The 15,021-nt window shown below is 41.7% G+C and overlaps 1 protein-coding gene across 7 annotated transcripts in view; it reads right to left on the reverse strand.

Annotated features, from left to right (window-relative positions):
* Window positions 1-15,021, reverse strand: part of adgrb2 (adhesion G protein-coupled receptor B2) — a 318,655-nt gene that overhangs the window by 59,541 nt on the left and 244,093 nt on the right. For all 7 annotated transcript variants that reach the window (XM_074613905.1, XM_074613901.1, XM_074613900.1 and 4 more), the window contains one exon: window positions 10,160-10,286. In XM_074613905.1, coding sequence (XP_074470006.1) covers window positions 10,160-10,286 — 127 coding nt within the window. The remainder of the gene's footprint in view (window positions 1-10,159; window positions 10,287-15,021) is intronic.

The raw sequence follows: 15,021 nt of genomic DNA on the forward strand, positions 1-15,021 counted from the left end.
AGTCCTAGGAGGTGAGTGGGAGACAACAGAGACTCGGTGTGTTTGATATTATGTAGAGAGGAAGGTCAAAGGATGTGCAGGCATTTGTGGTTTTTCGCGGTCTGACAGATCAAACACGGAGGATGCATGGGGAATGACAAACACAAGCCTTTTGAATTTCCTCGTCTTGTTTCTCTGTCTCTTTTAGTTCGTCTTAAATTAGCCGCTACCAGACGAGTAATGCTATAAATTACACTCTTACTTGTAATTAACCAAATATACATCCACAAATTGTCCCTCAGCTCTTCATTGTGTCAATTTGTTTCAACAGGGTTTTCTTAATTGGTACGGTTAGGTTATGTGATGAGATTAAGCTTTTAATTTCATAACGTGGAAGGAGGCTACAGAGGAGGAAATGAAAAAAAAAAACAGGAAACGCCCACACAAACACAACACATCAAGCCCTGAGGCTACAGTGTCACACAAATGCCCTGCTCTAAATAAGTGTAGTGATATTATGTTGGAGTTGGATGGGGTGTGTGGATGTGTTTTGTGTGTGTGTGTGTGAGAAGAGAGGAAAGCACACACACAGAGAGAGAGAGAGAGAGAGTACAGATTAGAAAGAGTGTGCTGAGGCTCTGCTGTATATGGCCAGGCTCCCCTGGGCAGCTTGGCTACCATGTGATGGAGAAGATAGCTATTTTCAGCTCAGGAAGTTTAACCTACTTATCTCCTCTCACTGACACTCCTCCTCCCTCCACTCCTACCTATCCTGCTACCACCCTTCTCCTTCCCTTTCTCTCCCTCTCTCCATGTCTCCCCTTCATCCTCCTCCCTACCTTTTTTACCTCTTACTCCACAGCAGTGGGTCCATTCCAATTCCTCCTCACTACTTATTTTCGATAAACACTTCCATTCCCTTCTCTATTGAAAGGAGATCATGTAGATTTACAGGACTGAGATTACAGAATACCGCACTTGTTTTCAAGTAGTTCTGCAAAATGCATCCTCCGCTTGGATTATAGGAGGACCCGCAATACTATTATAGGCTATGCAAATGCTTTATCCCTAGTAAAATCTTGAATAAAGTCCATTGCATAGTAGTTCTTGTATAATAGTTCTTTAACAAGCTCTTTTGGAAACTTAACAAAAAGGCAAAGTAGGGCTTTTGTCATTGCCTTAGAAAACAGCTAATATAAAGTGCATGTCACGGGTTAGCCAATGCCCTATGAAGTAAGATGCACGCACACACACTGCAACGTCACCTCCATCAGTTATTAAATCAAACCGGTTTGGATGTGTCTGTGTTTAGTGTTACTGTAGCATGATTTCACATCGGCATCAGTACTTATCTTCTTAAATGTCGGGAGGCCCGCCGACAAAGTATTGCATTTTCTAACGTGGGTCAAAGTGTAACAAATCATACATTTATTTTTTCAAAGTGTGGTTGCTCAACTTAAGACTACTTTATAAAGGTTAAGGGAGGGATTGTGGTCATGGTTAAAACAATACTAACTGTGCATTCCAATACCTATACTACCATACTATTTAGTTTGCCAGAAAAAGATCTAGTATGTCCCAATACATAGTATGCTGTATGCCAAAAATGTCCTACTACATCCTGTTGCATTTTGCAGTATGCAAGCCAGCATACTTTTCTGGCTATTCTGACCCACAATCCTCTGCGCAGCGGATATATGAGCAAGAGGGTCAAAGTTCAAAGCGCAATGTTATGACAAAGTAGTATGTCCCAAATATATGCACACTACATGCAATAGTTTGTACTTTGTAAGGGCAGCTGCAGTATGTACTAAAAGTTAAAAGAAAAAGTATGCGATTTGGAAAGTAGACTAAAAGTCTGCAGCCATGCTAGCTACCTCTGTGAGGCTTTATTTAGGCACAGTGGTACTTTGAGCTAAATGCTAATGCCAGCATACTATAAAGACAATGCTAACATGCTAATGTTAAGCAGTTGGTATAATGTTTACCATGTTCACTGTCTTAATTTAACGTGTTAGCATACAGAAATGTCCTAATTAGCACTAAACACTAAGTACAGCTGAGGTTGGTGGGAATGCCATTAGTTTTACAGATATAAGTACTGTTGAAATTGAAAACTACTTGGTGCTACAATCAATATATTCATATTGACAGTGGATCAAATGACCTTGTGATATGTGAAAGGATTTGCTCGACAAACACTACAGGTATCTATCACCTGTATTTAGAGTTCCTGTCAGCTTATTGCTTTGGTTTTAACTCTCGCCCATCATCAGTGTTGTGTATAGACGCAGCAAGTAGTCGTTTTTGGAGAAAAGCTCGAGAAAACCCATTACATGTCCAGCACTCAACACCAGAAAGACAAGGTTAGCAAGCAGCTAGTGGAGCATTTAGCAGCTAAAGAACCAGATATGTCTCTAAGGAGTTGGTGGAGAGCAAAACAGAGCTAAAAGGAGAGTGAATATTGGACCTACATTCATCAGGTGGCCAGAAACTAAATTCCAAATGAATGTTGCTCTATATCGGCTGGATGTGTAAATAAGCAACTGTTAGATAACACGTTCCCCTATCAACTTAAAAGGTGATAATACGCTATACAGTATAATATGTCTATAGCTGGTTTTCACCGGCTCCAAGTGGCCAAAACAATCCGTTCATGCAGTGTTAAGGTTTGGGAAAGATATTGAGTGTTGGTAGGAAATGAGATGCAAACAGCATGTCAAAGTTACAAGCTTGGTGACCCATCCATCCACCTCTTCCTTCAGAGGTTTTACGGAGCTATAACAAAATCACATTACTTCAGCTTTTGCTTTTGAGTTATAACTTGCACGGCCACAAGAGGTTCTTGTCAGGGAAAGGTTAGACACACTTTAGGTCGTTTCAGGCATCACAACCCACGACCAATATTTCAGTCTTTCTGTTGACACCAGTCTCAGGGTCCATAGGCCTGTCCAACCAAAGACAGTCTTAGTCGACTAACACTAATTCGACTAATCGATTAAGTGTTGTAATCGACAGATCTGTGAAATTGAGTTTCTCCACGAAGAATCACAAAAAAGCACCACTTTAAATCTTGTGTTTAACAGAAATGTGTTCATAAGTTTCTTGGAAATAAGTCATTAGCATGAAAAAAGCATAAAAAACAACTCGAGAAATCTTAGTGAACTATTCTTTGAATGCTCTGTAAGACAGCTGTGTGTATTTAGTGCATACAATTGTGGGTATTCATCATCTCTCATGTACTTTGCAGTGTGTCTCATAGTCCCACGTAGGCTGTGAAAATGCTAATGAAATGCTGAATAATTCTCGAAAACATGGCATTTTCGAAATTCAGCAGTCATATGCTCCTTTTGTGCCCACGCAAGGTACAGGCATAGGCGTACAATAACACTCATACACACATGCAGACTGTGCCACTGCAGAGATGTTAAACTCCACGACTTGCTAATCTAGTGTTCCTATTATTCAGTTGCCTGTTTTGCTGTCAAGGCACTAGGTAAATACTGCCTGCGATATGCTTCAACTGACTCAATTCAGCTGGCCCTCGAGGGTTTAACTTGACAGGCCCCGGTTCCAGTGGCCTCAAGACAAACCATAAGTCGCCTGTCAGTGTGTGACAACCTGGAGAGCTGACACAGTGACTTAAAATGTAAAGTCATCATATCAAGCTCTGGTGCTGGCCTTATCCTCAGGTATTTTCTACATACTATTTGAGTTTTGCACTGCTAGTTGAAGCAAAATGTGGAGTATCAGCTACAAAACAAAAGGCCTTATGCAATGCAAAGCTCTGAATTAAAGCCAGTAGCACCAAGATGCACTGTTATATACTGTATATACTACAACAGGCCTCATTGGTTTACACAAATCTGATTTTAATCACGAGGTTACCAAAAGGACATATTACCCTCTACCAGCCCATTGGCAGGAAAAGGAGCATGAATGCCATGATAATGCACCAGGCATTTAGCATGCAATACGATCGCCTTTTTTGCTTTTGGCATGTCATTTGTACACAATGTAGTCTGTACTGACTGCAATGTAAACGCATCTGCGTAAATATTCTATGCTCAGAGGTAGTAACGTAGAATAAAAAGTAAGAAAGGCCACTAAACCTTTCCCAAGTACTTTTGTTGCCTAAACCTACATAACCAACATAACTGCGGACGGTGTCATAGTTTTGTTGCGTGGGGTACAGATGACACGTGAAAAACTGAAAATGCATCCTTGTGACATGTGGAATGTCCTTGTAATGTCATGTTATTTCAACGCATTTCTCATACAACGGTTCGTATGATATCTTACGAAAAGTTATTCCTCATTTTTCGTACGTTTTCCTCCGAATGTCCAGCGTCAATTACTGCTCCAGTTTTTTTCAAAATAAACTTCCATCTTCACAGGAAACAACTTTGTTAGGTTTAGGCAAGAAAACTACTTTGTTAGGTTTAGGAAAGGTCGTAGTTAAGTTACAGTACTTAACAGAAGTGGCATAACTTAAATACAGAAGTTACATGACAAAAACTACTTAGTTACGTTTAGGCAAAGATTGTGGATTGGGTTAAAATAACACCGTAAATGGCATAACTTAAGTGCAGAAGTTACGTGACAAATCAACATCGACTTCTGGTTTCACATGGGACACGAACGCTGGTCTCCTGGGCTAAAGTCTGGTGTTTTTTGACCCTCCTCCTTACATACCGTTTGTCACTCTTTATACTTCTACATTCGTGGATTACATACCTATTGATTTTGTGGGATATATATAAGAATTACAGTGCATTTACTTTCCGTATAAGAACAGCCTGGTTATTGTGTCTGTTGTTATCTGTGAGACCGTGTTGCCTTTAATGCCTGCTTTGGACAAAATCTGTATTTCACATAACAAGAAAATACAAAAAAAAACAGATTAAAAATACATGCCCAAACTGTTCTTGACCCCCTACTTATAATTGGAGATGGCGATTCTTGGAATGTGTCAAAAACAACACTTTCTGCTCAGTTTTAAAATGTCTAATTACCAAGTAAATCTGTCACACCCACATTCAGCCATTAATAGATCTTCAGCCAGAGAAACGCCACTAAATCATTTCACCTGTACACTCTCTCATCATCTCCCTTGTCACTAACTAACCTTCAATTAATGCGAAGAGGGATCCAAAGATTCTAATGCAATTCCACGCAGAGTCTCTCATAAATTTTAGCAACCCTCCTCTTTTAATTACAGTTGACAAGCGCAAGGTATTTTGCATACTGTAACCTTGCAGTCTTGCTCCATCTAGGGCAGGCCTTGTTTTCTTTCTAAACACCGTCTCCACTTATAATAAATTAAAATATGAGCTGCCATCCTGTAGCGCCTCGATCATCGCTATCGTCCTTCCGCAGTCAAATCAGCCACTTTGGCCATTAATTCTAGAATAATAGACTCGGCTGTGAGATATTTTCATTCTGAATAGGTGCCGGCGAGCGCTAATGACGGTGGAGGAAACAGACTCGAGTAGAGCCAATCATTTCGTGAGAATTGATTGGGCCAAAAGCAGTTAGCCTGACAGGTAGAAGAAGCTGCGAGAAATCCTTTTTACGGCGGAAGCAGAGATCACTTCACATATTGTTCTTGCCTTGATGCAGTAATTGCCTTATAAATGAGTTATGGAAATGCAGAAGGCCCCCCCCCCCCCGCCACCCCTCTTCCTCCTCGCCAATGTGTGCGTGCATGTGTGTGTACTCATCCACGCTGACTGGATGGAGGTCTCAGGTGCTGTGTGAACCGCTGACCTTCTCCCTCGCATTTCTGGTTACCTGCTTAGGCAAACACAAGCCGTGCATCCCACTGTAGCTACGCAAAACAAGTTTGAGAGACTTCAACACTTCAACACGACAGCGGCCTCATGTGTTGCCAAAACTGAACCGAAGAGGTATAACTCACTTGATTAACTTGAGGCGCTAGATGTTAAACTGACTTTTATAAAGCCCCAATACCTCCTTCAACTCCAAATCCCATGATCCCTATGAGCGCCGCAGAGGCAATGAGTCCAGACGTATCCGTAGGGTTTGTGTTCCCACTGATGTCATTTTGGGGAATTAAGTGGCTCGGTTTATTGTATGGCTTCATGACCTCCCTCTATCAACTCCTCTTTCTCCCTCTCTCTCCTCTGTTCCTCCAAAGTAACAACCTCTGTCTTGTGTCTGATAGTGAAGGTCTCTCTACGGACACACACGCACACACACGCAGCAGAATACACACACGGAAATCTCAGAGGCTATAGAAAGTAAACAGGATTAACTGGCTATCCCTCGCTCCACTGTAAACGGCCTGTAATGGCAGCACTGCTTCTAAATCCCTCCATCTCTTTCTCGCCCCCCCATCCCTCCCTCCCTTTTCTATTAAACATGGAGGTTAATCCTCAACCCCCCCTTGTCCCTAGCGCCGTGGCCCGGGATAAGCTGTCAGAGCTGGGCTGCTGATACTCAGCTCCGCTCCAACAGCCACACAGCCTGGACACAGCGTACGTGTTTGAGTGTCTACGTGGGCATTTTAGGTGCGTGTGTGTGTGCGAGGAGGGTGTATGAAAGTGCAAACATCCATACCTAGTTGTCTGTGTTTGCATGTCTCGATGTGACTGGGTTTTTCTATGTGTTGCCAAGTTCAATCTGTCTCTCCCTCCTCTTTTATAGAATCCAATCTCCACTGGAATAAAAAGCCGGCTCTGGAGGACCCTAAAGCAACAAAGTGCACTCAGCGGCTGGCCACAACAGCTCCTGACTGACTGACCCATACCTTCCGGCCCTCAGCGCTGGGTCTAATGGTAGAACCGGAGGGCTGAATGATGAATCACTAATGACTACGCTCTTCACAAATATCACAAATGTCAAAAAAAGTCAATGTGTTTTCCCTCCTAGCCCTTTTTCACTAAACACGAACGACCTACTTTTGCTGTGGAAAAAAATGCACAAGTCAATATTGTTCAGTTGGAAGAGGAGTCACAGCAACCAGAAAATAGCGGCCGGAACGACCCATTCGGCGTATAGGTCGCAGCCATCGTGTTTTTCCATATAATGGGAATTAATGTCTGCCCGAGTTCTGTAATAGGTTCCAGACCCCTGTGAGGTAATTCAAGCTTTGAGGGACAAAATAATGAATAACTGCAGTTACCCACCTGAAGGCCATCACCTTATTCTGACCCTCTTTACACTTAATAAAAAAAGAAAGGAGGGGGTATGTCCAGGGGAAAAGGAGAAGGGAGTAAAATAATAACTCCTACAATAATGGTATAAAGATTCCTCAACTTACAAGCCAACTGAGTATTGGAGGTTTATATCATCTACTGTAGTATAAAAGTCTATTCAGCATCTTCAGCACAGGCAGGGCATCTACAATTTCAACCCGATATGACGCCATAGCATGTAAAAGACCCGCCTGTCCTCCAAAAGGATAGAGTGTCAGTGTCACATTTTCTCCGCAGAGAGAAGTGAATATTACACGCCGTGTATTAACGTGCAGTACCAGCAGGGAGAACAAAGCCACTTATTTATGTTCAGGGAAGAAAACCACTTGGTTAAGTTCAGGGAAAACGTCACGGTTGGGCTTAAGATAAGTACGTAAACTAAGTAAAACACGTACAGAAACAACGTAACGCCAGTATGGAAAACACGTGAAAAACAAAACACCGGTCTTGAACACGGGTTTTCCAGTTGAAAGTCCTATGTTTATTGGACCCATCCACCTCCCCGACTGCTTACCATAAGTGGTCTTTCTCATTGTATATACTACGTAACTAGCTCAGAAGTTAGACTTCTGTCACTACACAACATGTAACACATGTCACGTGACAACCGTTGCTACAAAACACTGCACCTTCATGCGGGCATGTAATATTCACGCCTCGGCAACACAAAATGTGACACTGATACGCTGTCTTCCAGTGGACAGGCAGGTCTATTACGCGCTTTTCGGTGAGACTAGGCTTCACTAACGGAACTTACAAAACAAAACACTGGTCTCCTGGTTGGAAGTCCTTTGTTTGTTGGACCCATCCTCCATAAGCAGTCTTTCTCCTTTTTTATGCTGCGTCACTAGCATATTAACTCCGCTGCATTTACTTTGCAGTCAGTACAGGCGTGAAAATGACACGCCTAAAGCAAGAGGGCCGTTGTTATTACACACATTTGCCTTGTGCATTATCACGTCATTCACACGTCTGAATACAATAATACCGCGTTGAATATTTAAAGGTGCAATCAGTGTCACCCTCTCAGCTGTATCACTGTTGACACAGGCAAGTTGCAACATGCTTATCCAAGTTTGGATGGATTTAATGACTTGATCCATCCAAGTGAAAGTTAAAAGGCAGCTGTCACTGACCTCTTTAACTTCAAATTTCTCAGAAACAAAGCTGAAATAACTAAAACCCGTAACATAGACCTACAGTATAGGATCATTATATTATCCAGGTGACTCCTGTGTTATGTAATGTGTCTTTGGAACATGAGAGGAGATAACCCCATTTTCATATTTGATGCAGAGTGTATGTAAGGATAAAGACATCCTTAACAGTAACGTAACAGCGAATGTTAAAAGCCTAGCACCAGTGAGTGCTATATGGAGGCAATGTTTTACACTGAAAAGGTTACACGGGGATAGATGTCCACATAAGCCCACAGCTCTTTGTCGCAGCGACACTGGTTGTTAATGCATTATTACTTCGCCCATCTCTGTCTCTGTCTCTCTTAGTTCTCCCTGCCAGCTGAGACCAGACTGCCTTTTCTGTTTGGTTGAACATTTCCTTCCCAAAATCCTCCATTCCTCACAATCACATTCCATTTCTGTGACACCTGGAGATACCCTCCAGTGCTTTACTGGGGATCTGCTTTGCTGGCTCCATATCTAACCATTAAGAGAGAGAAAATCCCACAAAAAAAAACCTCAGATTCAAGTGTGTAACAACAAATAATTTAGCTAAACTCTATCTCCTACACTCCGCGGAGTGGAGGTCATGTTCTCGGTTCGGTTTGTTTGTTTGTCAGCAGGATTACGGAAAAACTACTGGCCCGATTTTTGTGAAACTTGGTGGAAGGGTGTAGCATGGGCAGAGGAAGAAACTCCGGAGCTGATCCCAATCATTATAGGGCATGGCCTCGGCGGAGGTCTACTTCTAGTTATTTAATGCAATCACTATCTTCGTGGACATGAGGTGCAAGCAAGCATGGAGACAAATTAACAGCCACAGCTAGAGGGAACATTTTGTGACCGCAGCAGTCAAGGAGCTGTGGCATAAAGTGAGAACAACAACTGAAAGTGTTAACATGGTGCAAAGCAAGGAGGAGAAGAAGAGGGGAAACTGATAAGAGGACACATCAATGACTACAAAAAGGGAGCAAGAAAGTGGGTATAAATAATAAATTGGGTTAGGAGTATAGGAGGAAGGTGTGAAGTAAATGGGGTGACGATGTGGGATGGGATACATTTAATGAATAAGGGTCTGTTGGACGGAGAGGGTGGCTGTGCCGTGAGAGGAAGGTGAATTAAGAGCTGTCAGGGTTTTTGGATGTTGGATGTATTAGCGCAAATACAGGCGATGGGTCAACGTATCAGAGCATTCAACTGCTAAAAAGCCTTCTTTAATCATGTCAAACACACGCGAAAGCCACGTGAACTATTTATAGAAGCGCAGGTTTACTGGATGCGCTGCAGTCACAATCACACACACACAAACACACAGACACAATAAAATCTCTTTCTTACTCTTGACGCCTCTTCCGTCACATGGAAGTAGCTCACTGAACAAACAACCTGACCTTTACTTAAGTTTAAAAAAAAAGTTGCATCTTGCGGAGAGTGACTGCCGATCAACATATAATTAGACGAGCAAAGACACACTGATCAAAATAGCTTCTTATACCGTGACAATGTTAAACATTGACAGCTCTGTCTCAGTCTGCATCCATTTCCTTCTTGCCAATGGTGCAAGGAAAGATGCTTGTTATAAAGTAAGACAACTATATAAAGACAAAAAAAAAAAATGACAGCCTGCTGTATTTTACAGTGAAATCTAGCTGACAGAGACGGCATCTAAATCCATACTACGGTAAGTCATTGTGTCACTGACCTGGCCCCTGGTAGCAGTCGCCACGTTAGCTCCCAAAGTCCCACAGAGTACATCAGGATATGCATATATAGGTGACTCACCGGGTCTTTAGCTTGCTGCGCTAACACGGCGTAGGTGGATATCCTGCTGCACAGGCATTTGGTGTGGACAGTGGTTGACGCGAGCGTTTGGCAGCCTTCTGTGCCCCAGTTTTCTCCGCCAGCTTCCCTGGAGGTGGGGAGAAAGAGGTAGGGGGTGGGTGGGGAGGAGGGTGGCACAGGAGACATAAACAGTGACTGTGAGACGAATACACACAAAAAGAGCTGTCACATGACTTCCATACTCAAAGAAGGGGGTGAAAGAGGGGAAGAAACTTTCCGAAAGGGTAGACCGTGAAGTTCGCCGAGTTCACCCGTTCACTCTATAGGTTTAATATGTAGTCATCACCACTCACACACATTGACAGGCTCCTTTTACCCCCGCTGGCATTAGAAGCCAATGTGACCCTGCTTGTTCTCTCCGTGTTTAGCAACCCTAAACGCTTTCTTTGTTCTTTTCTATTCCATCTCCCTTTTTCTCTGGAAGAATACTCTAAGAGGCCTCGTGGACAAATGAAAAGGAGTTTCATCAGCTAACAGTTAACAAAGACCAGCGCGGCTTAAATGGCGGATGGGGATTATTCTGCACTAAATGGTCAATTGCTTTGACACGTTACCGGGCAAGAGAGTGCCCAGAATGTCATACAATAGAACCGTGTACATTTTATTACCCTACATCTTTCACCTCTTCCCTTTATTTGGGCCCCCCCTTTCCTGCCTTCCACTTCCCTCTAAATGCCCTCAATGGAAGGCTGAGTGCGGAGGTCGATCAATAAGATTCCAACTGAACTAATTACCCTGGCAGCTCGCATTGCACATTAACCTTATGTTTAACCCTGGATATACTTATATTCGTGCTCCCGGAGACAGATGGAAACATCGTGGGAGATATAAGAGCAGCTACTGTGCAGAGGGGTCCTGATGGGGCCAAGAAGGTCAACTACCATGACTGATGGGTAAAGAGGAAGCAATAAAATTTATTTTTTTTCCATCAACTTCTCACAGTGAGTAATGAGATCCTACATGAACACACTATTTTCTGCCAAAACAGTCTTGGATATTTCAAATGAGACATTTCTGTGTTTCTTTTTTGCCCTCTGGTTTGAAGTGCGTGTGGCTCAGTTGAGAAAAAGTGATGTCAATACTGCGCACCAATCAGAATTCAGCAACATTGGAGTGAGAATCTGATGACATTTGTGATTTGTTTGACCACTGATTGAGTGACTAAACTCTAATGATGATTACAGTGAAATACTTATGGTACGTGTCCACATGGGTGTTTTTGGAAGCGAGGGATCGCCTCGCATCTCAGCATTGGACACTTGATGGGCTGCCACTAAGGCACCTGATTGGACAAACGCTTTCACTCGCTGGCTGCTGCTCCCAGCTTTCAAACAGGAACCAACATGGCAGCTTGTTTGGAAACATATTTCTTGTATATTACGAAAATAGTTCACCGAAATGTGTTAATGAAAACATTTTACGCGAGAAATAAGCCATGCAGTTGCTGAATCTGTCTTCATTTTAGATCAAGTTTTTCCGTGAGTTTCCAAAGGCGGCGAGTTGCATTGGACGCCCCTGATTTGCTTAAAGTAGCCTAAACCTCAACTTTATGCAAATGAGGAGCGGGAAACATAATGGTCTGTCTCTTGAAACGCAACGCTACGCTACCAGAATGCATTGCATGGCTGCAATACATAGACAATGAATGGGAAGCGTGGAAAGGACGGATCCTGAAGACACGTACCATTAAGACATTAAGCCACATTCCAGGGTCTTTAAGGGTTTTATTTAAAAAAAATCTTTTTTAAAAAAAGAAGAAAAAAAAAAAGAAACCTTATACTAATAATAATGAAACAAATAAGGAAACCATTTAAAATTGTTGGGGTCTAGACATTTTGAAAGAAAAGCTGAGAAACTTGTTTCATACAGATTCTATTTGTTAATTTGGTTCTTTCCTATATATAATGATTACAGCAGCAAAGATGAAATGTTAACCTACTGCAGACTGCACGGTGTACACTGCTCTTTCACCACTGAAGCGTTACTGGAGAACTTAATTACCTCCTCTCAAGCTTAGAGCAATGAGCACCCTCTACAGCGGATGGAGAGAAAATGTAATTAAGTCTTTGCTATATATGGACTTCACCATATCAAGATTTGCATAATATTTACAATCTTCAAATCACTCAATACACTGAAAATATATGGGCTCTGACTGGCAATATTGTATCTGAGCACCGTTTACATCTCGAGGGAAGGCTTTGGCAGCAGTTTCACTTTATGAGAAATGATAAGCTGGCTTGTTTGTTGCTTTTTGTATTTATGGTATCTTACATTTTATATATTACGCTGCCTTTGGAGAAATAAAAGACAGATAGTTTAACATAAAAAAGATTACAAGATACCCCTAGATGTGTATAACTTAAGAATAATTCCTTGAGTTGCCCTGTTGTAGAGACACACACTTCCCTAACTGAGATACATAAACTGCATGTGTACCTGTAATATGGAAAGACCCAACAAGTAAAATGATCACATATGATATTTTTCCTCATTATCAATTCATTAAATCTGACTGAAACCACTCACTCAACACATAAAAGTATATGATTTTTTCTTTGCAAATATTGTTGTTTATTTTTTCCGACTATATTTTCATCTCACATTTACCACAGGCTCTTCCTCTACGGTGTATGTTGTGCACATATCTCTTTCCTCATCCTTTTCAGTAAGCACTTTCTTTATGGATGCAACCATGAAATATAAACAAATCAGTTATAATGCATTTCTAACTTTTGAAACTTTTGTGCTTTTATTTTGAAGGTTAGATGCAAAACCAGAAGTCTTATTTTGATACTATTTGCCATCTATTCTTCAAAACTCAAGTATAAAAATCAAATGATCAATTATTGAATTATTTCTGCATCGTGACTATGTTAGTCACGATGCAGAAACAATTCAATATATAGAATATATAAAAATATATATAAAAACACAGTCATATTGCGGTTTCTTCTGCTGTCAATAACGCAAACAAATAGTTAAAATGTACACGAACCACCCGCCAATGGCAACATGTTAACAGCACAGTACAACGCATCACTCAAGACTAAATATACTTCGGCTGTGACAGGCCACTCAAACATCATCAGTGTGACACTAAATGACAAGTATGTATCAATGCTAATTCTCAAAGGTATATATCTGAACATGAAGGAAATGCACACACACACACACACACACACACACACACACACACACACACACACACACACACACACACACACACACACACACACACACACACACACACACACACACACACACACACACACACACACACCACGACACTCAAATCATAATGTCAGTAATGAAATGTGAGCACAATTCCCTGCTGATCATCATCTGCACAGTGACACTTCAAAGACTGAAGATCGGAAAACGAGTCACAACAGTGAAGCCTGGAGACAGCTTGACAGGTGGCAACATGGCGCGCTGCTTTGTGTGTTTTTCTGTGTGTGTCGACAAGAATAGAGTGAATGAGAGAATATATATATGTGTTACCTTTTAGGAGGAAATCCTCCAAAGCGCGTACATTCTGTGAGGTATTTTTGCTAAGGTTTTGGGGTTATATTTACATTTCTTATTTAAAAAAAAACAACATGTGTAATCCACCGAGCGTTACTTGCATCCGTGATTAGAAAATGTGAGTTTTGTGAGTGAACTCCCAAGAGATCTTTAATAAAGTATGTACAAATGGCTTTGCTCACACCAGGAAAGCGTCGCCATATGTACTCTGACTACACATGCATCACTAATTTTGTGTTACCTGGGCAAATGTTGCGTACTGAATTATGCATGTCAGTTGATGTACGGTATGCCAGATGCACATGTGAAAGCATGCATGCCGTTCATTTACTGACACCAACGGTCCAACAACAAGGACACAGTGCAAGTATTCTATGCCAGTCTGGCAGCAAAGAGGAAGTTTGGGTAATGAGAAACTGTCTGCCAGCTCACAACAGGGGGTCGCTGAAGATAACACCAACACGCACGCAGAAAATACACATTATCTGTGACCTCGTTGCTTTGACTGCTGAATTTCAAGCTTAACTGACCCTCAGATTTGATTGTTGGTATTGATGTCTTTTAACAAAAAGACAGATTTGACTTTTGTTTAGTTTTTATTTCATCCACAAAGTCGGAGCAAACCCTGATCTTTGTTATTACATGTCCACTACAGCTACACATAACTGCTCTGGGCCCCGCTGGGCTCATACAAGTATTAAATTATCAGTCGGGGGTTATAGCTGGCGAGGAAAGATTAAAAGGACATGGCTTTCGTTTCACTTTTGTCATATAGCACTTGAATGAGCCTGGAGCCGTTGCCGACTCCTCTCATCATGGAAAACAGATACCAGATGTACAAACAGGTGTACATATCATCAGTATAGCTGGTTTATAGGCTATGGATCCTGAATGTATACTGTGAAAGATATCAACCTGGCATTATCCAAACAAATGCTGAGATGGGTAAATATACATAACGCCACCTAGTTTGGTAGCATTGCGATAATCGATACATCTGGTGTTTGGTCTTGACTTTGACAAAGAATCAAGTTTTATTTAATGGATGTTAGAGTTGGCTTCATTTTGACACGTACTTATCCCTTCAGTGCACATGGGGATTACATAGTGCCAAAAACACAACATATAGACTTAACATGACTAAGAGTTTACAGCAGGGGTAGGCACGTGCGCCACCATTGGCACGTGGTAGCTTAACCAATTGCACTCTAGCAATAAGTGTGCAAGAGAGTTTTTTTGAAATGTTGAAGTGCCCTGTCATCCGCATGCCAAAT

The sequence above is a fragment of the Sebastes fasciatus genome, chromosome 17 (genome assembly GCF_043250625.1).
Source record: "Sebastes fasciatus isolate fSebFas1 chromosome 17, fSebFas1.pri, whole genome shotgun sequence".
In the NCBI taxonomy this organism is placed as follows: domain Eukaryota; kingdom Metazoa; phylum Chordata; class Actinopteri; order Perciformes; family Sebastidae; genus Sebastes; species Sebastes fasciatus.